Source organism: Suillus paluster (genome assembly GCF_016628075.1).
Source record: "Suillus paluster strain FC165 chromosome Unknown EDB91scaffold_13, whole genome shotgun sequence".
Classification (NCBI taxonomy): Eukaryota; Fungi; Basidiomycota; class Agaricomycetes; order Boletales; family Suillaceae; genus Suillus; species Suillus paluster.
This window is the reverse complement of record NW_024537573.1, coordinates 35048-56813: the sequence shown is the minus strand read 5'-3', so window position 1 is coordinate 56813 and position 21766 is coordinate 35048. Positions and strand designations below refer to the sequence as shown.

Below are 21766 nucleotides of genomic sequence, written 5' to 3'. Positions count from 1 at the left end.
CAGCCGCGCCTAAGTTGCCAGCGTACTCACGATTCAGGACAGCTGTCCTTTCCACACACGACCATCATGTCGTCTTCAACAACAATAACAACAACCGTACCAGCCAATGTTGCTCATCCTATGCCGCCTGCTACGGCAGATCTTGCAACAACATGGGCTTTCCTCGAGGAGGGAGTGGACCATATCATGACCAAGCTCCAGACTGGCGTCTCCTACTCCAAGTACATGAGCCTCTACACAGTGGCATACAACTACTGCACGTCGTCGCGCATGCATAGTACCACTGGTGATGCCGTTGGGACGGGCAGCAGAAGTGAGTGTCATTGGCAGTGTTGGCTTACCTGTGGTGATAAGACCGCAGACTGACTCCTCAGCAGCAGGGGCTAACCTGATGGGCTCGGATTTATATAACAATCTCATTCGATATTTCATCACCCATCTCAAGCTCCTCAAGGATGTATGTTGACTCCTTTTTTCTGATCTCATGAGCGATCAGGAATCATTCTTATCCATTCTATAGCAATCCGATAGCCTCCAAGATGAAGCTCTCCTACGATACTACGCCAGTGAATGGGACAGATACACAACAGGTGCCAACTACATCAATCGATTGTTTACATACCTCAATCGCCACTGGGTGAAGCGAGAGCGAGACGAAGGTCGAAAAGGAGTCTACCCTGTATACACGGTGCGTCATCCTTCTTATTCACATTTCACACAGATCGTCATATACCCATGGCCTATCGCAGCTCGCCCTCGTGCAATGGAAATCAAATTTCTTCCTCCACGTCCAGAGCAAGCACACGAAGCTCGCAGGTGCTATCCTCCGATTGATCGAGCGCCAAAGAAATGGCGAGACGATCGATCAGGGTCTTGTGAAAAAAGTGGTCGATTCATTCGTTTCGCTTGGTCTTGATGAGACGGATATCAACAAGGCGTCCCTTGACGTCTACAAGGAACATCTGGAGACGCCGTTCCTGGATGCAACCGAGAAGTATTACGAGCAGGAATCCGAGGCATTCCTCGCAGAGAGCAGTGTATCTGACTATCTGAAAAAGGCCGAAGAGCGCTTGAAGGAAGAAGAGGACCGTGTCGACCGATACCTGAACACTGACACGAGGAAGCAGCTCGTCAGCAAATGCGAGCATGTACTGATCCGGCAGCACTCTGACCTTATGTGGGAGAGCTTCCAAAGCTTGCTCGATTTTGACAAAGACGAAGACCTGCAGAGGATGTACGCATTGTTATCTCGCATACCCGAAGGCCTGGAGCCTTTGAGAAAGAAATTTGAGGAACATGTGAAGAAGGCGGGTCTAGCTGCTGTTGCAAAACTCTTCGGCGAAGGATCAGAGGGTGCAGATGTATTGGATCCCAAGGCATACGTCGACGCACTGCTTGAGGTTCATCGCAAGAACTCAGAAACCGTTACGAGGAGCTTCAGGGGAGAGGCTGGCTTTGTCGCATCTCTCGATAAGGCATGTAGAGAATTCGTCAACCGCAATGCTGCAACGGGCCCGTCGACGACAAAGTCACCAGAATTGCTCGCCAAGCACGCGGATATGTTACTTCGCAAAAACAACAAGATGGCTGAGGAGGAGGACCTTGAAGGTGCTTTGAACCGCGTTGTAAGTACCTCGATGATGGCCCATGCGCTGATCTCTTATCTGTATGCGTAGATGGTGCTTTTCAAGTATATCGAGGATAAGGATGTCTTCCAGACTTTCTATGCTACGAAACTGTCGAAGCGTCTCATTCATGGCGTGTCTGCATCGGACGAGAGTGAGGCCAGCATGATCTCCAAGCTGAAGGAGGCTTGTGGTTTCGAGTACACGAACAAACTGCAGAGAATGTTCACAGGTATAATCCATCCTCCATCCATGACCTTTTGGTCGCTTATTTGCTTTTCATAGACATGAGTCTCAGTAAAGACCTTACTGATCAGTTTAAGGAGCGTATGCAGAATCACGAGGACATGGACATCAACTTCTCCATCATGGTTCTCGGTACGAACTTCTGGCCGCTCAGCGCACCCAACAACGATTTCATCATTCCTCCCGAGATTCTTGCCACGTACGACCGCTTCTCCAAGTACTACCAGACGAAGCATTCCGGTCGCAAACTGACCTGGCTATGGAATTACTCGAAGAACGAGCTGAGGACGAACTACCTCAATCAGAAGTACATCCTGATGACCAGTTCTTATCAAATGGCAGTGCTTTTGCAGTACAACAAACATGATACGCTATCATTGGAGGAGTTGATTACCGCGACGGCAATCAGCAAGGACATCTTGTCGCAGGTGCTTACGCTTTTGGTGAAGGCCAAGGTTTTGATCAATGAGGAGACCGATCAATATGATTTGAACCCTAGTATGGTTTTCCTTTTTCGCGTTTCCCGTGATGCTAATATACCCTCGTTAGACTTCAGGTCTAAGAAGATCCGTGTCAACTTAAACCAGCCAATTAAGGCTGAGGTGAAGGCTGAATCATCAGAGGTGCTCAAGACCGTCGATGAAGACCGTAAATATGTGATCCAGGCCACCATCGTCCGAATCATGAAAGCGCGCAAGACGATGAAGAACCAGCCCTTGATTCAAGAGGTGATCTCTCAGATTTCGCAACGATTCGCTCCAAAGATTCCCGACATCAAGAAGGTTAGAGTTGCTCGTTTCTTCGCTAGACTGTTTGCTTATCCGTGTTTTTAAGGCGATCGACACACTTTTGGAGAAGGAATACATTGAGCGGGTGGACGGCACCAGAGATACATTCGCATATGTGGCATGATATTAGTCTTTCATCAAGCAATCCAATCCAATCCCCTGTATCATACACTCTTTCTTGTAACCTAATATCGCGCATTGTCCGCATTCCGCATTCCAGAGGGATGGATATTGTCCCCCTCTTATACACCTTTCATATCTCGATGGCGAAAGAGCGTATATGTATAATCTACAATCTCTGATTGATTATCAGTGGCGGTCGAGTTGGCAGGTCGGTGATGACTTCGGGAGTGTGTGATTACAGGGCAGTGTTTCTCTGCTTTGTTGCACAGGACGGCGTAACTGCGCCCCAGCGCCGTAACTCCCCACAGGGATCTTCGGCGTTGGTTACTTACCGACCGTGACTGCCTGCCCGGCCTATTCGGGTCTTCGCCGCTGAGCAGTAATCTCATATTCTCACGTGCTCACAGTCATGACTTTGCGGGATGCACTACTAGCTGGTCTGTCCAGCCTACCAGGCACTCGTGAGTTTCACCTCCATGTCTTAGTCTCATCACCCAGAAAGCACGGGGGCCTTTTTCCATTTGCAAATCCACGACCAAGGACATATTTGCAGGACATATTGATTCTGCTATCCGAACAAACCACACCTGACTCCTCTCGCGTATTCGTCTCCGCAATTGAAGCATGCGTCTACAACGTCCCATCGACGTCCTGCGCAATCCTATACATCTCGAAAGTTGATTCTACTGGTCAAGCTACAGCACCCTCTCCCACCCCAGCTCTCGTTCGCGCACTTCTACTTTTCTATGCAGACCCTGCTACGCGTCCCATCTCTGTTGACCATCTCTGGATTCACCTGTTTGCTCGAGCACAAACTCAATATCTATTCCCCAACTCTTCAGAATACCCAAACAAGCGCCCCCTAAGCGACATCAAGCTCTGTGCTTGGTGGAAGCGACAATTTAACACCGTCGCAAGCGAGTTAGCTTCTCGAGTGGGCGAGACCTGCCGTACGAAACTGTACTATATCCTACCCGGTCTCAGCGAGTTTGAAGCCTTTCACTCGCTGGAGAGGGTATACCCATCAACAGGTTCAACGACCAGTTGGACATACGGACATCCCTACTCCCAGAACGATATCCCCCTACCTTGTCCTTCGGGAGGTGATTCGCGTCATCTTGGGCAATGCATACCGTCATTCGATGATGACCCCAAATCTCGCTTCATAGACGAGATCGCTTACACAACGGATGCGGATGGTGTCAGGTCTCCCGAACGAAAACGTCCAAGAGCGGATACTTTAAAAGCACACGAAGAAGAAACAGCCGATGCTCCAGAAAAGAAGGAAGGTCGGAACAAAAAAGAGGAACAGACGAATAAAGAAGTAAAGAAGGTGTCTGCGGAAGAATTCTGGGAGCGAATGTCGTTCCGACAGGAATGTATAGCAGGGGCCGTCACGGGCTTTTTCGTGGTAGCTGTCTCTGCTACCACACCAACGCCTCTCTCGATGAGCGAGGTCTCGCCGCTTGCGCCCCAGCCAGGGCAGGTTTCCTCGCAAATGAACAAACGTGTATTGACGTCACTGCTGACCAGCCATGAATTTCCATCTGTGGAAAAGGCGGTGTGGTCGACAAAAGTCATTGAAGATTCTATACGAGGGTTGTGCGATGGTTTAAAGTCCAATCCTCGTCCGCTTGTTGCGCCAGAGAGATCGGGCCGACGAACGCCTGAACCCGACAGTGGTCGAACCACACTAGCACCTCCCAAAACGCCTCCTCCTCGTCTGGTCAATGGCAAGAGGCCGATGGTCGACATATCTCCCAATCCATTTCCAGAGCCGGTTGCTTCTCTGGAGACATACAACTCGTACATATTTGGTTCTATTGCGGTGAACAATCTCCTACCGCCGAGAAGGGATGACGGGGATGGTACAGGCGCTGGTAACGGCAGACCTCCAGTAATCACGGTGCTGACAGCGAGGAAGAAGAAGCGGACAAAATCATAAAAGGATGCGCGGTGAATAATTCTCAAGCTTATCATGTCATATACGTGCTGAGGTATTTGAAATAGGGTTCTGCAGGTCAGTCACGGTAAGACCGCGATTACGTCGCTGGTGTTGACGTACGTACGACTGGCCTTGAATGAGTTGTAGCAGAGCGTCGCGGGTACCCATTTTTAGGCTTGTCATGTTGCTCTTTATGAAAGTGATGCTTACACCTCGCGCTAGCTTGATATGATCGGATCTTGGACCGTGTGCTAGTGCACGGTAACTGGGGTGGTTACGGGGCAAAGTGACTACCAGGCTCGAAGTTTGATGGCAGAAAGATTTGAAATTTGAATTGAGATCTAGGTTTGGGAGAACGGACGTTTGCGTTCGGTCGAAGATTCTCGGGATTTCATTAGTTATCTGTATGGGCTGATGCTACGCCTTTACGTCTGAGAGGGCATCGATAAGGAGACAAAAAGTGAGATTTGGATTCGGGACATTTGGTTTGGATGCAGTAAATGAAGTCGGTTACGATACATAGGCCTAGGCTTCTTTTCTGGTCTACACTGGCAGTTCGGGTGTTTTTAGAAGCTGTGGGTTATTGTGTCGAAGCAGAGAGGGTACCCACGATTGTTACGTAGGGAATAAAAGCTCGACATATATAATTTAAAAAGTTGGGATTGGCTATCTATAGGGATTGATAGTGATATCTGAATCAGTGCTTGACCCGCATGGTGATTTTCCATTGGATTATGAGAATAAACGCTGGATGATGGTGCCAGTGCATGCAATGAGGCAACTACGGAGAGGTATTAACTACGCCCTTGGAGTATCGGTTGCGAAGGAAGACAGTACTAGTGCTGTGATAATCCGTTTGTTACGCACTTTAATTAAGTCTCCACCAATTAGAAGAATTAGTTGAGCGCGCGCTGAAGTCTCGCCCGGGGTGAACGTACTCAATGACTGTGGGATATAAAAATCTCCACACCTCGAGGATGAGTGCGTCAGAGTACTTTGAAAACTTTTGCTTCTCTGATTTCCTCGGAGTAGGATGGCCGATACATCGGATAATTATGCTGCCAGAGGTACTATGTTTTTTAAAGATCGGTGATGTTAGCCGTTTGATGGCTGTAGCTAGCTAGCTTATGGAGAGCAGTGCTAGTAGATAACCGGGATGATGCATTATTAGTGGTGATTTGGAGGAGATTCGTGTGCGACTTTAAAAGTAAGTGGTCTTCCGTGTAAACGGTATCAGTTAACCAAATTATTACGCGACTTGTAGAAGACTTGGCTTCTAGAACACATACTAGTAACTTTCATTTTTGGTTCATATCCCATTGACTTTCAACGCTATTTCGATTTCGACTTCAAGTTCGAATTCGGTTCCGTTCTCCTTTCAACCACTCCGTCCATCATGTCTCTCAATCATCCTCCAGTTATTCAACAATCCCTACCATCTTTTGCACAAGCTTTTAGCAACTCTTCTCTAAGTTCAATAACTCCTTCAAATAACGCGTTACCCCCAATTCAACCTAGTTTACACCAAACTATATCACCGCCCCTCTCCTCGCGTCAACCAAGTCTCGAACAACTACGAAACTCTAGAAAGCGTTCTAGAGAAGAGGTTCAGTTAACAACCCGCTGCGAGAGTACATCGGACTCTGGGTATGTCTATCCTCACACTCTCATAATGCCTATTTTCGTGCCAACTACCTTCTCACAAAAGCCATAACGATAATGATAGCCGTCAGTCACCCAGAGTCCTCCGAATTAAGGAGGAAGACGACCGCGATGACAGTCTCATATCATCCCCATCTCCTCCTCCTCAAAACCAGATTCTCAACGAATCAGGTATTACTATCAATCCACCGTCGCCCAAGAAACGACGGGTGACAGTGAGTGGTATTACACACTCATTGAATTCATCAACCCTCCCCTTCTCCTCTGATACATCACATTCAACACCAATCACTCCCGTGGTCATAACAATACCAACCGGTGAAGATGTTCAGTCGAGGTCCCTTCAGACCCTAAAGCAACAACCAAAATCCTTGGCTGAACAACGCAGAGGGAGTTTTGCTGGTCCTCCCGGTCCGAGCACCATGCTCTCGGCTGCTATAAATGGTACTCCATCCTCTTCTGCCACCTATTCTCCTCCAGAAGGTCCTTTGCCAGCCCCAAAGCTCACAGGTCAACCAAGGTTAGGTCGACGCAGTCCAAACACGGTTGCACGTTCAGGTGGAACCACTCTTGCATCTGGCAGTCGTGCGACTCTTCCTCACCCACCCACTCCTCCCCCTATGATTGTCCCAAGTCAACAGCCGCCCGCTCTCACCGCGAATCCACCCCCTGCCGAGGCCCCATCAAATCCACAACGGAGCCCCCCCTCCAACTCCCTCCCACCTCCCCCTATCAGCTTCGCTCGTCGTCGTGCAGCTCAGTCGGGTAATCGCAAAAGAAAGCCAGCTGATATCGTCATAAGCCCTCGTGGTGCAAACTCATGTGAATCACTGGCACCTGTCATACAAAGCGCTCCTCCAGTTCCAGAATTTGGTCGTTTCCCCATGGCACTGCCTCGACTTCCAACCGCTCTAAGTGGAAGTCAGACCACTCGAAGAGTTGCAACCAATGTGCCTCCAACACCGACTCGATTCGGCTTGCAGCACACAGCAGGTCCCTCGGTGAACAGTGCCTCACGGGCGGGGACATCTACACGATCTCCCCCTGCTATACCAATCGCAAGCTCATTGGTACCACCCACACCTCGCTCCCTACAACATCCTGGTTATTCGGGAGATAAATCTGCCTTTTTGGCGCCCTTCGAGGTCTTCTATGATGCGCTCAACGACTCGAAGCAGATGAAAAACTGGCTGTCAGAACAGCTGCAAAAATCAAACGCGCTCTTGCAATCTCTCCAGAAGGTGGATCAGGTCGTCGAGGATTTGGTGGAGAGAAAAACGCGTGCCATGCAGGAGGAGATGCAAAGTATGCGTCAACGCATGGATTCATTAGAGGAAGCACTTCGTGCTGCGCGCGCAGACTCGGCACGCACCCACAGCATGAGCAATATCGGGTACCCTCAAGGCTCAAAGTTCCCTCAAAATGGAATGTCTTCTAGTTCAGAACCATCATCATCATACAGATTTCCCACCACTGATCAGCGCCGACGAGTCTCACCACCTAGTTGGGGCACTGACAAGGACCGCGGCGCGTCTCGCTCTCCTGATACCGACCGCCGAATGTCTATTTCTGTCGCACGGTTAGAGCCCTCTCGTATGATGTCGAGCGACCAATCACAAGTACCTTATTCGCCATTCACCTCCACCCCTCGCAGCGGACCCGTTCCTGCGTCTAACCCAAAAGGCACGCCGCCGTTACGATCTCAGGCCGTACCTGAGCGTACATCTACGCATCGCCAAGCAGACGCACGGCAAACGAACCGAATGTACTACCCAGGATCGTATAACGGTGGGAGTGGTGATAGCGGAGCAACGTCAAGGGCCAACGACAGCCATAAAAATCCCGGCGCGATGGATGAGCGCTGAATCCCGAATCTGAGATTTCTGTTCCACACCACATTCCTTTCTTTAGCTCTAGTGCGCATCGCTCTCCGCTCTCTTCGTCTTCGATGCTATTCGGACTTCCATCGGACGTTCTGCATGACGATCTTGGACAGATATCTCTGAATCTATACTTGGCATGCGTTCTTGTTTACTTAGTCACAGTACTTACTAGTCGCTCTCGAGTTCTCGTTCGCATGTTCCGTTTCGTTTGATGCTGATCAGAGTTTTTACATGGATATCTCTACTTAACATACATGGTCTTCTCCGGTTTTCACGATTCGTAGTTTTTCGTCTGTTATATATGTGTACTTATAGCTTTGGTGGAACACGTTTCTTCTGGTGGTTCAATTGCAACTTCTCCCCGTTCAAAGTTCCAACTCAGAACTGCAGGTCCAGGTGAATTTCACCGCTACCATCGCCCATCAATCTGGTGAAATCAACCGCAATAAATGTTGAACATCACTAGGTACTGGTTGTACCTTTAGCCGTTTCGCGTATAATAGAACACGTTTCTTCTGGTGGTTCAACTTCTCCCCCGTTCAAAGTTCCAACTCAGAACCGCTCCGCCATCCAGGAGAATTTCACCGCTACCATAGCCCATCAGTCTGGTTAAATCAACCGCAATAAAAGTGGGACATCACTAGGTAGTAAACTGGCTGTACTTTTAGCCGTTTCGCGTCTGGTAGAACACGTTTTCTTCTGCTGGTTCAAGTTCCAACTCGGAACTGCTTCAGCTCCGAACCGTCCTTGCGATCACTAGGATCGGCAAAATGCGCCTGAAGAAGAGACGCGTCTTTTTTAGACAAGTCCGCGACATTTCAATTAGAGAAATGCTGACGAGGTGCCGAACTGCTGACTGATACGGTCCTACGCTGACTAGCCTGTGGAGTTGCAACAGTCATGAGCCTCGTCCGCCCAAAATCAAATATGCGACGTCATTCAGTGGAAGCATATAGCCCTAGAACGATATGCAATCTGTCTTTAACCGCCTCAGCGCAGTAGCAAGATCATTATCTACTACTCCTTCTAGCAATATGTCTAAGCCTTTTATTCTCTATACCGCTGGTACTCCCAACGGTCACAGAGTCAGTGTTTTCCTTGAAGAGCTCAAAGCTATCTATGGCAACAAGGTCGACTACGAGTGAGTACCTCCCTTCCCTATTTCCACCCTTCCTTCCCCAGACCTCTTCTGACCCTGAACTCTTCTGACCCTGAACTCATCCCTTGAATTCACTGGTAATAGCGTCGAGGAAATAGCCGTCTTCAAAAACGTCCAAAAAGAGCCCTGGTTCATCAAATTGAATCCCAACGGAAGAATCCCAGTCCTCGTCGACCGCCAGCGGGAGAACTTTGTAGTTTTTGAGACTGCTGCTATTTTGCTTTATCTGGAACAGCATTATGATCCGGAGTTTGGGCTTGGGTTTGACCCTGTGAAGCAGCCGAATGAGTATAGTGAGATGATTCAGTGGATGTTTTGGGCGGTGAGTACTAGTCGTGGTTTTTGATTTTGTTTGAGGTTGGGGTGCTGATGGGGTTGTTGGTGTAGCATGGTGGTGTTGGGCCTATGCAAGGGCAAGGTCTGTATCATTGTTTTTGTTGCTGCGGTTTTGTGTTCACGCAAAGCAGCGAATTATTTCAACCGTTTCGCTACGGAGGACATTCCCTACGCGAAGAAGCGTGAGTTTCTTTGCTTGATGTCTCTCATCCACCTTTCTGACGCCCATTCTCAGGTTACTTCGACGAAACGAAGCGCCTTTACGGCGTGATGGAGATTCGTCTCCAAGACCGTGATTACCTCGCTGGTCCCGGTCGAGGCATGTACAGCGCCGCAGACATCAACGTTTTCCCATGGTATGTTTTTTCAAGCTTTGTTTCTATTTGCTACGTTTTACTGAAAGGGCGTTGTAGGATTCGCGCTCATTCATGGGCAAGTATTGAATCCATTGATGAATGGCCGCATCTCAAGGTATGCGTATGAGTGTATGAAGTTGTGTATCTTGTACTAAGCGTTTTATTTAATTAGGCGTGGTTCGATCGTATCGAAGCTCGCGGACCTGTCAAGGCTGGTTGCTGTTCCGTAGTGTAATAGCGCTGGGTCCTACATCAGGAGAATGGAATTCTTCTAGAGTATGTGACTCAACGTTTCGACCCTAATCCTGATTGATCAACACGCTGCGGATGTAGCATATTTGTTCAATAATCCGACTCTTGCATTTGTATTGTACCTCAGTCGTTGTATGATGATATGATTTTGATGTGGATTTACAGATGTGACTGTCGAATTGGGCTGCCTCAAGTGCGAACAGGTGACGCTTTAGTATTCGAGAGGCCACACTGGGCGAAAACTTGCAAGTGAAAGGGTGAACTAGGGACAAGCCTCATTGGTGGTTGCGCGGTATGATATATCATCGCACCCGCGTCAAGCCATCCACCATACTCCTAGAGACTTACTTCTGGAAGAGGCTGACGTCATGGCAGGATGATATCTCTTCAAGCACGGCATCCCTGCCGGTTGAACAGCGTACGCATGCGCGCTGGCCGAGCCCAGGGCAGCCTACAGCGTAATCAACTTGAATTAGGACATTCCAATATTAATCGAGGTACTGTTTCTCTTCATTGGATGCCTAGGCCCTGAGAAAATAGCAGCTTTCTGGAATCTGCAACTTACACAAAACTTACAGTTGACTTATAGGTGCATGACATCTCAGTTGCGATTCGCGAATCTATTCCTCCGCTGCATGCCCCGAGCCAGTGGGCCGGGTCGTTCCAGATTCGAAACACCGTCCAGACTCCACAACTACTATCTCTCTTACTCAAATAACGGCAGCCATGTTGTAACACATTCCCAATTGTTCGTGCATTTTTATCTATTTCTAACGCTCACGAGCAGCGACTTGCTTGTTTCGGGTTTGTTATCAGATAAGTGCTTATCAAGAACCAGCGCCGGAATTTTCCCCCGTTCCCGGCTGTTCCCAGACAGCCAGACTTTTAGGTATGTCGCTTAACAAAGATGTCTTGACTTGACATAATATCGTCTCGACAACTGATCGTGTTAAAATGCGCAGGTTATAAATACAGATTCGTGTTTTCGTGCCATATCAAGGTGGTTTGCTGCATCTGCCTCTGGACTCGCAAGGCTCTCTCCCCTGACTAGTCAGAATGGATACCTCCGATTCTCCTCTCATGATAGCAAACGAGACCACGCCTCTGATCCCTCCAAGGCGCTTGAAAAAACCTAAAACGCCTCTTCCAAAACTCCAGATAGGCATACTCATGATGATGCAAATTGCAGAACCCATCGCCTCGACGTCTATATTCCCGTACATCAATCAGGTATAACTTCACAGTGCCATTTTCTCCGACATACGTGTTTGATATCGTTTCGCTCTCAGCTTATCAGAGAACTTGGAATCACTGGAGGGAACGATGCGGCTGTAGGATATTATGCTGGAATCATTGTAAGTGTCGAGATTACAACTTACGAGAACGGTTTGCTTATCATGACCTATCGGATGTGATCGGCAGGAGTCTCTGTTTTATGTCGCGCAGGCACTAACAGTGCTGAAGTGGAGTCGGCTGTCTGACCGCGTCGGGCGTAAGCCGGTCTTACTAGTCGGACTATCAGGATCTTGTATTTCGATACTATGTTTCGGCCTCTCGACGACCTTCTGGAGCCTTGTCATTAGGTATGTCTCAAGCTGAACGAGATACGCAATGCTGAGATAGTTTCTCTAGCCGCTGCATGTGCGGTGTTCTGAATGGCAACGTTGGAGTTATGAAAACCATGATGGCAGAATTGACGGACTCGACAAATATGGCTCAGGGGTTTGCGTTGATCCCGATCGTCTGGAGTATTGGATGCTGCGTTGGGTAAGTGGGACTATTGGCTATGGGGATAGCGAATGATCAAATTCGCACGTCAGTCCTTTAATTGGCGGAACGCTCGCGCGACCGCAAGATCATTGGCCTGCATTATTTGCCAATCCATTTTGGGGAAAATACCCATACTTTCTGCCTTGTGCAGTGGCTGCTTGTCTGTTCGTCGTGGTCATTTTCGCACAGTCACTCTTTTTAGAAGAAGTGGGTCCCATATGCCTGTCTTATCGCACACATCACTCACAATCATCAGACATTATCAACAAAGCGCCGATCAAAGTTGGCATCAACTACGCTCGGCGTTTCAAGCGATGCCGACAGAGAAGCACTTGCTAAAAAATCCATGGCAGATATGCCCTTGCGATCTCTGCTCACACCTAGCATTGTTATCCCAATTGCAAACTACGCCATGCTCGCCTTCCTTGACGTTTCTCTAAGGGCTCTCATGCCTCTGTTCTTGTCGACGCCTGCCTATCTTGGCGGCCTTGGATTTTCTCCTTCTACTATTGGTTCGTGGCTGGCGGTCTTTGGGATAGTGGACGGTATATTTCAAGCATTGTTCTTCGCCAAAATCGTCAATTGGCTCGGTCCCAAGCGTCTATTCTGTGTGTCAGTGTCGTCATTCGCACCAGTCATGGTTATGTTTCCGATAATATCATGGCTTGTCCGCACAAGAGGGGTGGTTGATCATACAATCACATTTTCCTTGCTTGTGCAACTAGTTCTGACAGTCATATGGGATATGGGATTTGGTGCGTGCTGTTATGAAAACATATTGTCATTACAAGTAACCCACTTAATTACAGGGACCGTCTTCTTGTTTATCACAGCCTCTGCCCCTACAAAAAACGTTCTTGGTGCTATTAACGGCCTTGGCCAAACCTCCGCGTCAGTAGCTCGTGCCGTTGGGCCCGCCTTGGCGACTTCGCTCTTTGCTTTGTCAAAGGAACACAATCTTCTCTCAGGAAACGCGGTATACGTCGTCTTGATTTTGATGGCTGGTGCATTGAGATGGCTGGGGTCGCAGTTGCCGGATGAAGTACAAGACAGGGACGAGTGAAAGGTCAGTACCTCTCTCGCGCTTCACCACTTCAGCATGCATGAGTACCCAGAAATTTCAATGGACACGTCAATTCTCACACAGCACATCATGTCACATACTGCGAATGCTACCATTCAAACGCACTTCAACTTGTGCCCATGGTATGTCTTTGAGAGCCTATGTAATACAGTACGATCTAGTCGTGGGGACCCTGTGTCCACCTGCACCGCTAGATTCATGAATGCCCCGGTGAGGCAAGCATCCACCAGTCCGCCGCGCGTTTTAGACATGCAATCTAACGAAGGGGAAGTGAACGCGCGATAGTTAGAACTGAGTAATATGCGAATCGTCTGGACGCGTTCTGACACTTCTACCCTGACGTGCCATGTACAAAACGACTTAAATCCAGTTGTACGGCACCATTAGGTATCACCAGCGTGTTGTGGGCATAGACGGTCGGATGGAAGTGGCCTGGGATCTACAGGAGAAGCCGACCTTCGGGACCTATAAACCATCCCTCCTGTGAGAGAGGCTGGAGTGCAAGAACCTTGGAGAAAGGAGGTTGTAGAAGCAAGAGCATGAGTCAGGGTGGATGAGAAACACGTTAGACGTGCTACGGAGGTCGGTAGTCCAGATCCCACACCCGGATCGATCCATCAGGTGAAGCAGACATAATGGTTTTTCCATCTGGAGAGATTGTGACAGACTGAACAAAGTTAGTGTGCCCTCGGAGAGGGACACCAAATGCCTCGCCGGTATCCGCATCCCATACCCGGATTGCCATGTCCTCTGACCTAGACACGATGCGTCGTGCATCTGGCGAGATTGCAACAGACCGAATGTAGCCGGTACGTCCTCGGAGCGGGGGATATGTCCCACAGCCTAATTGTGCAGTCGGCTGGACCAGACACAATGCAGTAAACACGGAGAGTGTGTCCTCAGAGAGGAAGACCCAGTGCCTCGCCAGTATCCGCATTCTATATCCGGTTTGTCTTGTCGTTTAAACATGATATGAATCCTTTACTACTGGCATCGGGCGAGACAACGACGGCCTGAATGATGTCAGTGTGCCCTAGGAGAGGTCGACGCGATGCGCTGCCACTCTGTGTTCCACACCTGGATCGTCTTGTCGACTGAACCAGACACGATGCGTAGTCCATCTGGCAAAAATTGGAGAGACGAGACGTAGCCAGTATGCCCCCGGAGAGGTGGGTGCAATGCCTCACTAGTCCTCGCATCCCACACTCGGATCACTCCGTCAGCTGAACCAGATACGATGTGATTCCCAAATGGCCAAATTGCAATCGACAAAATGGGGCTGAGCCACACGTGGAGTGATGCTTCCTTCAGAGGCTAATGTGCCATCAGGAAAAAGCCACCTCACTACATAGTACTACGAGTCCACACCCGTTGTGCCTTCGGCACATGTCTACATTTATTTGTATCAAATCAATAATGTCTTACATCTTACATTTACAAAATACCATATACTTTTGTTTAGTTGTGAGAAAATAGGAAACAGGAAACAGGACCGGCCACGGGATTGCAAGCCAGTGTCCCAGGTAAACTTCAGTCTCACTGTTTGTGTCTTGCTGTTGACTCTTGCCCTTCCCAAAAAATTCTCCTGTTTCCTGTTTCCTATTTTCTGCTTTCCTATCTCCCGTTCTCCCGTTCTCCCATTCTCCCGTTCTCCCATTCTCCCATTCTCCCATTCTCCTGTTCTCCTGTTCTCCTGTTCTCCCATCCTCCCGTCCTCCTCCTCCTCCCATCTCCCCATTCACCCCATTTCTCCATTCTCCACCTTCCCATTCCCATGTTTACCCATTGCCCATTTTTCCTATCTTGATATTTTGGCATTTTTCACATTTTCATGTATACACAATTACAGTACATATACATCATTGTTGTTTTCACATTTTTCTATTTCCTTGGTGTTCTTTTTCTATATATTGTGGCTGAATCCCTTGTGGCTCAATTTTGGATTGGACAGTATAGTAAGGGACAACAGTTTTTGGAAATTGAAACTCCGATTGACAGAACCATGTGAAATTTCTAAATCGAGGTTTGAGCGAGCTAAGCATTCCCATGTGGCCTTTAGTGAGCTACGTGTCTCCCACACACAGCCACAAAACCAGTCTCCCATTCTTCTTAGATATAGTCAGGGTAGTCCATGTAGCTCAGTAGCTACCTGCCCTCATCAGGACATCACCGAGTTCCTTTTCGGACTTAATTTGTTCCTTACTTACCTTAATTCACACAATAAGGTAAATTCAAGGTCATTTGTTCACACTTAGAATAAGGAGAAAAAGGAGGTCCATCCCCTTAAACCAAGGAGATAAGGGACTTCTCCTTAGAATACTCCGTCAAGGCAAATAAGGTGGTCAAAAATACTATTATTGAGACAGACACAAGGAACAATCAAGGTAAGCTAAGGCAAAAAAAAGGAAGATTAAATTCCACTAAAATAACAAAAAAAAATCAAAAAGGTGTCCAAAAGCACATGATAGCCTGAGCACGAGTAAGTGATGCAATTGAAGCAGGGGTTGAGCATGCATGCTAGTAGTGGCCAACTAATTCCTGTCAAATATTAATGTTAGAGCAAGAAATATAAAAGAAGTACAAAGACACTACAGATGTGGATGCGTGAGCGCAGATTCACAGGCATATGACTGTCACCATCGAGAATATCTTCATCCTGACCCCTGTGGTGCACACACTTCACATAAGGTTGAGATCATACAATGATTTCCTGCATGCAGTCAAAGAGCAGCTCCTCGATTTATTCTATGTATGTTACGGGAAAGCCCGGCTTTCCAACAGTGCACTTGATAGGGTCAATCCTGTGTCCGCTTCATGGAGCACCGAGACGATGGAAGACTGAATGAAGGCTGTTCATCCAGAATGACTGACTGAAGGTTCAAAGAAGAAGCTAGAGTCGTATATCACAAGTGAAGATCAAGTTAGAAAAATACATGGTCTAACTACAGTGGTATATATAGGTATTGTCCTATGAGTTCAGGGTAGGCTTGGGTAGCCAGAAAGTGTCCTAACTGTTCAATGGTAAGGGTCCAGGGTATGGTACCGGCACAGCGGTAGGTGTCCAAGTCAGATAACGCTATCTGTCATGATAAGCGATAGGATAAACAATAGTTGTTACCAGTGTATCGGTAAGGGCGATAAGGGAGAAGCGCGCGGCTTCTATTGATCCCGGTCTAGGTCCAGTCTAGAGCTGTCATGCTCCAACAGCTGTCATGCTGTGGTCTGCAGTTTAGTCACATGCTGGTGATGTCATCTGTCATGTGTTGTGATGCAGTCATGGTGGCAACATTTTGGTGGAGATGATAGGGGTCTGAGGGTCCCTGTCACAATGTATGTGAGTGTGTATGTAAAATAGATATGGGAGAAAGATGTATTGTGATATTGCTCATCTTGTTGGTTGCTTGGTTGAATGTCAATGTGATCTTATGTTTGCCATGGTCCGAAGAGTGCTGCGAGTGCTGAGTACCGAGTTCCAGGCACTGAGTTCTGGGCATCGAGCACCGAAACATGAAACTAAAATAAAACATTTCATAAATTGAGCAAATCACCAAGTACCGAGTACTGAGTTCCAGGCACCAAGTGCCAAGTACTGAGTTCTGGGCATTGAGTTCTGGGCATTGAGTACCGAGTGCCGAAACCTGGCACTTGGCACTCGGTACTTGGTGATTTGTTCAATTTATGAAATGTTGTATTTTAGTTTTGTGTTTCAGTGCTCAATGCCCGGAACACCATGCCCAGAGCTCGGTGCCTGGAACTCGGTACTCGGTACTTGGTGATTTGTTCAATTTACGAAATACCCAGAACTCAATATTAGTTACCCGGACGTTGGTATTAGTTACCTGGAACTTGATGATTTCATTCTTTGGGTATGCCGGAGGTACAATGCATTTCAACAACATTTACAGAAATATAACACTACCAAATTATGTAGACATTTCAACCTTGCCCAGATGACCCTCATCACCACCTTCAACTTCAACCTTGACCTCAACATCTATGTCATCAGCAGAATCATATTCTGGGACAATCAATTTTCAAGGGTGTGGGCTCCATCACTGCCATCAAAAGATTGATGAGAGGAGGGAGTGTGGATTGGGAGGGTGACGTTGTTCCAGTGACGGATTGATCAAGCAACAAAGACATTGCATTTGCTGGAGTAGTGGGAAGGGGAAATGAGGGATGGTGTTCCATGGTTTCACATCGAAGGCTCTCATGGAGCCTGGTGAGGGTATCAATACATCTGCCCTGCTCGGCAACAAGATCCTTGAGAGCCTTGATGTGTCCAGCACTATCATGAATACTCATTGCCATGGAATGGAGGTCCAGCATGGGGACATTGAGAGCCGCACGAGGCATGCGGGCACTCAAAGATGCAATTGCTACAAAAGAATAACATAAGATGATGATGAAAAATTCGAAAGACTTACGAGCTGGTGCAGGTGAGGGTGTAGGTGGTGGGGCGGGTGCCTTGACAGCAGTTATTGTCTTGCTGTGACTGCGCGTCTTAGGCGTGGTCACAGCAGACGCACTGGCAGTTCCGGCAGCACCAGCAGCACTGGCACTGGTAGTTCCAGCAGCACTGGCACTGGTAGTTCCAGCTGTGCCACAAGATTGGCTGCAGGTCTGGGCCTTTGGTTGGGAGGTGGACGGACCTTTGGAAGGTGTCCGGGACCTGGCCTTCCGGGTGGTTGACTTACCCCGTGACCATTTCAGTGGACTTCTGAGGGTGACAGAAAAACACTTTACCTTCTTTGTGTTGCAGAAAACACAGGAGAGAAGGCCGTTCCCAGTCCTCTTGTTGAAACAGGTCATGCAGGGCAACTCCGCATTGTTGCAAGCCCAGCATGGGTTGTTCTGTTTGTTCATTTAGTTGAAGGATGTGCAATGAATTTTCAAAGTACTCATGGGTCTGGGAATGAGAATGTCATCTGTATCAATGACAGTTGGCACCATGACCGGGGTGACTGCGGGGGTGTTGGACGTTGAGTCCGTGTGCTCAATGACTTCTGGATGGCTTCCGGCAGGGCCATTGATGACAATTGGCGCCACCACTGGGGTGACCACGGGGGTGTTGGACATTGAGTCCGTGTGCTCGATGACATCTGGATGTCTTCCAGCAATTACCTGATGAAGGTACGGATGATGGGGAGTGATGCAGGCATAAATTAGACATACCTTTGCAGGGCCGAAAGGTGCCTTCTTGGGGATCTGGGGTGAGACTGAGGTGAGATGATAAACTAAGACGACCGGCCCTCCTTGGGCAGCCGGCTGCAAAATAATGAGTGAGAACAAAAAAAAAAAATGGAATGACATACCTTGTCTTCATGTTCATCCTTGGACTCCACAAACTCGGACGACTTCACAACACGAGCTGACTTTGCCCTCTTGTGACTCTTCATCGCAGATTTCAGCGGTTGGGAGGAGAGTCCCAAAATCAGGGGTGATTTCCTCTTCCTACTCCTGTCCACCTCAGGTTCTGGGTCAGCATCTAGCACTTTACCCTTACCCTTATCCTTACGCTTCTCCCGGGACTCGGCAATAGTGCCGGAAGATGGGCTGGCAATGCTGCCAGCAACGACAGGTGGGGAGGGAAGGTCAATGGCGACAGTGTCAGGGGATTTGGGGGCCTCAAGGGGAAGATCAAATGTCTGGTCGCCTAATGCCTCCCAGGCGAAGACCTTGTGGCACCAGCTGTGCTTCTGGAGGCAAGGATCGTTATGGCCGATGCTGTGCCAGTTGGGCCAAACCTGGGGGGACATGTGCCAAACGCAAAGTAACTCCTTGGAGCAGGACAAGACTATGCCCAGAATGCAAGGTGCATCCTCATGGTCCCAGACGGCCTTAGCCTACCCAGACACTAGAGAAAACAAAACGAAAAAAGGAAAAACCACATACCACCAGTTCAGTGACTTGTGCTTTCAGAGCCAAGTGGCTGTTGCCAGGTGGGAGCAGCCGAGCCGTGCGGACAATATCAACAATCTGCCTAGTGATTGCCTTAAGTTCGGCAAAAGAGGTTTCAGCTGGAGTGGACATGTTGAATGATGAGAAAGATGTGTAAATCTTTGAATCAGATGTGAAAATGATGAAGTTTCAGAGAGAAAACAGGCAGTTGAACAACCATGTAAAACTTTGTTGATTTGTTTGGCTTTGTTTGGTGATGGTTCAACTTTCAGAAGTTGCTGGACTTCAGTTGAACTTCAAGTACACAATCAATTATTGGTACATCTGTCCCTCAAACAACATGAATTCACATCCAACAGTCAGATTTAATGATCCTCTGGCGACCAAGTATTATTCAATGGATGTAGATGATTCAACACAGTCCCGGACATCAACAGGTAAGATCTATTTGTACTATGCCTTATCTATGTATTTATCTTACATGCCTTAGATGATTTATACCTTGGGCCAGATGATGACATAGAAGATGATTCTGTGTCATCCAGTGGTCCGGATGTGTTGGCTGCAATCCCCGGTATGTTTATCACTTAGATATTACCATGCATGTTCACTAAACTCTTACAGATCAATGACCTCTGGCTCAATATGATAAACCAGTTCAGTACATCGACCTGTACTTGTACCTTGGGCCTGATGAGGATCTGATTGATTGTGATGATGAGCCGGAGTCTGGCTATGCACGTAGTGAGTCTCCAGTCGCATCTGAAGTTTCCATGTCATGTATGTAAATTCAACTCATTTTTCGATCAACACTTGATTTATCTCACAAGCAAATGAGAGACCTGTCAAACACGATCCAGCACATCCAGAGGTCACCAATGAAGATTTGTATGTGATGGTTTGTGAGTTTCGGCCAATAGGGTCATTTGAACACTCTGGATGTGAGTATCTGGTATACTACTATATCTATCATTTTTCTTATTTTCATTTCAGTGCAATCCCTTCAAGATAGACTCAGCAGCTACAAACAAGATAATGGAGGTCTTCCGGTGCCTTCCATACCACTACTCATCGAGGTCGAGCAACCATTTCAAATGGCTTGGGCGGATACATCTGACAAGCTCCAGAGGGCTGATTCTGGGCTACAGAGGCTGAGAAGAGCTGAACAGGCAAGCATCAAAATGCTCAAGGTGGTAGATTCCATGATTTGTCAGTGTGAAGAACAAAACCAAAACTAAACTTCTGAATTTTTGATACCATCACATGTAAAGTACCAACTCAGTAAACTACTGAATCTTCGATAACATAGTCACATGACATGTAAATTACCGGAACACTGAGGTGTTACATTACTGCCATGTAGAATAAGTAATCTATCAAGAGTTCCAGGTATCAAGTTCCGGGCATCAAGTACCAAACACTGAATACCGAGTTCCAGGTATTGAGGTCCGGGCATCGAGTGCCGATTACTGAGGTCTGGGCATCGAGTTCCGGGCACCAAGCACCAAAACACAAAACTAAATTACAACTTTTCATGAATTAAAACAAGTACCAAGTGCCAAGTGCTGAGTTCCAGGCATTGAGTACCGATTGCTGAGTGCTGGGTTTCGGCACTCGGCACTTGATTCCTGGAACTTGGTATTTGTTACCCGGAACTTGGAACTTGGCACTCAGTACTCGATGCCCGGAACTCGGTACTTGGCACTTGGTACTTGTTTCAATTCACGAAAAGATGTAATTTAGTTTCATGTTTCGGTGCTCAGTGCCCGGAACTCGATGCCCAGACCTCAGTAATCGATACCCAGAACTTGGTATTTGTTACCTGGAACTCGGTACTTGGTGATTTGTTCAAATTACTCAGTAAACCACCAAATCTTTGACAACATATTAACATCACATGTAAATTGAATACTGATTGAATAACATTGATAGGGACATACTAGACAATGGTACAAGTACATTACTTTTTGCCCCTTGCTCTAGTAACTCTGTCAGATGGTTGTTGCACTGACTTACTCTGAGTTGTTCTCACCAGTGCCTCAATCACATCTTTCTTCCCCTGGATACTCTTCGGGGCTGGCAGTGGAACTTCATTTTCAACATTGCCGGGGCCCTTGGCATCACTCTCGGATTTGGTTGATGAATCCTGAGGTCTCTGGATCATCACCCTCTTATGCTTCAGATGAGGAGGTGATTTCTCAGATACAACAGAATCTACCATGTCGCCTTCTTTGTAACTCCATGCTTTGAACAGGAATGTCGGACCTTCACCTGTCTCCTGCCGAGCATACCAGAAATTGAGCAAGGCGGTGGTATCCCAATTTTGCAACTTGGAAGGCTCCTTCAAGTCTACATCTGCCAGAAGATACTGTCTGGCCACAAAGTCATCCTGACTTTGTACGATGGCACTCCATGGCACGACTGCCTTGTTAATCCCAGAACAGATCCCTGTACCCTCCATTAAACAGATTCTCTTAGGAAGTTGCAAAGCCAGACTCACAATAGTGCTTTGTAAGAAAAGCCCTCACCATGGCCTTCTTCTCCTCGAGTTTTGTTTCTGTGATGTCCAGAAGCAATGGCATCCCATCCCCGTCCATTTCCAGATTGAACACTGGTTTCTTCATTCTTTTTCGCCC

The 21766-nt window shown here is 47.8% G+C and overlaps 8 protein-coding genes across 8 annotated transcripts; 6 read left to right on the top strand and 2 right to left on the bottom strand.

Annotated features, from left to right (window-relative positions):
- The first annotated feature begins 40 nt into the window (after positions 1-40).
- EDB91DRAFT_1118912 (Cullin-domain-containing protein) lies at positions 41-3165 on the top strand. The gene is made up of 8 exons (XM_041318117.1): positions 41-313; positions 378-457; positions 521-688; positions 750-1625; positions 1677-1857; positions 1911-2369; positions 2421-2653; positions 2706-3165. Exons 1-8 carry the CDS (start codon positions 67-69, stop codon positions 2781-2783), a joined length of 2322 nt encoding a protein of 773 aa, XP_041179521.1. The 5' UTR covers positions 41-66; the 3' UTR covers positions 2784-3165.
- Positions 3139-5225, top strand: EDB91DRAFT_125747 (DUF1714 domain-containing protein). The gene is made up of 2 exons (XM_041324294.1): positions 3139-4738; positions 4793-5225. The coding sequence occupies exon 1, from the start codon at positions 3192-3194 to the stop codon at positions 4725-4727; it is 1536 nt and encodes a 511-aa protein (XP_041179520.1). The 5' UTR covers positions 3139-3191; the 3' UTR covers positions 4728-4738; positions 4793-5225.
- Positions 5226-5886: 661 nt separating this feature from the next.
- On the top strand, positions 5887-8650 carry EDB91DRAFT_1199333 (uncharacterized protein). The gene is made up of 3 exons (XM_041320636.1): positions 5887-5934; positions 5992-6374; positions 6436-8650. Exons 2-3 carry the CDS (start codon positions 6124-6126, stop codon positions 8252-8254), a joined length of 2070 nt encoding a protein of 689 aa, XP_041179519.1. The 5' UTR covers positions 5887-5934; positions 5992-6123; the 3' UTR covers positions 8255-8650.
- A 656-nt stretch (positions 8651-9306) lies between these two features.
- EDB91DRAFT_1245969 (glutathione S-transferase) lies at positions 9307-10358 on the top strand (the record flags this gene model as incomplete). Its single annotated transcript, XM_041322608.1, has 7 exons — positions 9307-9413; positions 9516-9753; positions 9819-9849; positions 9899-9949; positions 10003-10123; positions 10181-10238; positions 10296-10358. The coding sequence occupies 7 exons, from the start codon at positions 9307-9309 to the stop codon at positions 10356-10358; spliced, it is 669 nt and encodes a 222-aa protein (XP_041179518.1).
- A 1097-nt stretch (positions 10359-11455) lies between these two features.
- On the top strand, positions 11456-13208 carry EDB91DRAFT_1049767 (MFS general substrate transporter; the record flags this gene model as incomplete). The annotated part of the gene is made up of 7 exons (XM_041313487.1): positions 11456-11605; positions 11665-11730; positions 11798-11958; positions 12008-12142; positions 12196-12352; positions 12402-12900; positions 12955-13208. The coding sequence occupies 7 exons, from the start codon at positions 11456-11458 to the stop codon at positions 13206-13208; spliced, it is 1422 nt and encodes a 473-aa protein (XP_041179517.1).
- Positions 13209-17240: 4032 nt separating this feature from the next.
- Positions 17241-19262, bottom strand: EDB91DRAFT_1245966 (uncharacterized protein; the record flags this gene model as incomplete). Its single annotated transcript, XM_041322607.1, has 7 exons — positions 17241-17608; positions 17657-17808; positions 17927-18083; positions 18131-18353; positions 18405-18497; positions 18545-19075; positions 19125-19262. 7 exons carry the CDS (start codon positions 19260-19262, stop codon positions 17241-17243), a joined length of 1662 nt encoding a protein of 553 aa, XP_041179516.1.
- Positions 19263-19470: 208 nt separating this feature from the next.
- On the top strand, positions 19471-20368 carry EDB91DRAFT_1080079 (uncharacterized protein; the record flags this gene model as incomplete). The annotated part of the gene is made up of 5 exons (XM_041315189.1): positions 19471-19567; positions 19621-19704; positions 19788-19910; positions 19961-20071; positions 20124-20368. The coding sequence occupies 5 exons, from the start codon at positions 19471-19473 to the stop codon at positions 20366-20368; spliced, it is 660 nt and encodes a 219-aa protein (XP_041179515.1).
- A 722-nt stretch (positions 20369-21090) lies between these two features.
- Positions 21091-21754, bottom strand: EDB91DRAFT_1245964 (uncharacterized protein; the record flags this gene model as incomplete). Its single annotated transcript, XM_041322606.1, has 2 exons — positions 21091-21578; positions 21631-21754. 2 exons carry the CDS (start codon positions 21752-21754, stop codon positions 21091-21093), a joined length of 612 nt encoding a protein of 203 aa, XP_041179514.1.
- Between the last annotated feature and the right edge of the window lie 12 nt (positions 21755-21766).

What these genes read in the sequence shown, in the direction of transcription:
- EDB91DRAFT_1118912 (XM_041318117.1), top strand. Translation starts at nt 67, where the DNA reads ATGTCGTCTTCAACAACAATAACAACAACCGTACCAGCCAATGTTGCT. An exon ending in ACTGCAGAGAATGTTCACAG is followed by an intron (nt 1,858 to 1,910) that starts GTATAATCCATC and finishes TGCTTTTCATAG; the next exon opens with ACATGAGTCTCAGTAAAGAC. An exon ending in AGATTCCCGACATCAAGAAG is followed by an intron (nt 2,654 to 2,705) that starts GTTAGAGTTGCT and finishes CGTGTTTTTAAG; the next exon opens with GCGATCGACACACTTTTGGA.
- EDB91DRAFT_125747 (XM_041324294.1), top strand. Translation starts at nt 3,192, where the DNA reads ATGACTTTGCGGGATGCACTACTAGCTGGTCTGTCCAGCCTACCAGGC.
- EDB91DRAFT_1199333 (XM_041320636.1), top strand. Translation starts at nt 6,124, where the DNA reads ATGTCTCTCAATCATCCTCCAGTTATTCAACAATCCCTACCATCTTTT. An exon ending in GAGAGTACATCGGACTCTGG is followed by an intron (nt 6,375 to 6,435) that starts GTATGTCTATCC and finishes TTCTCACAAAAG; the next exon opens with CCATAACGATAATGATAGCC.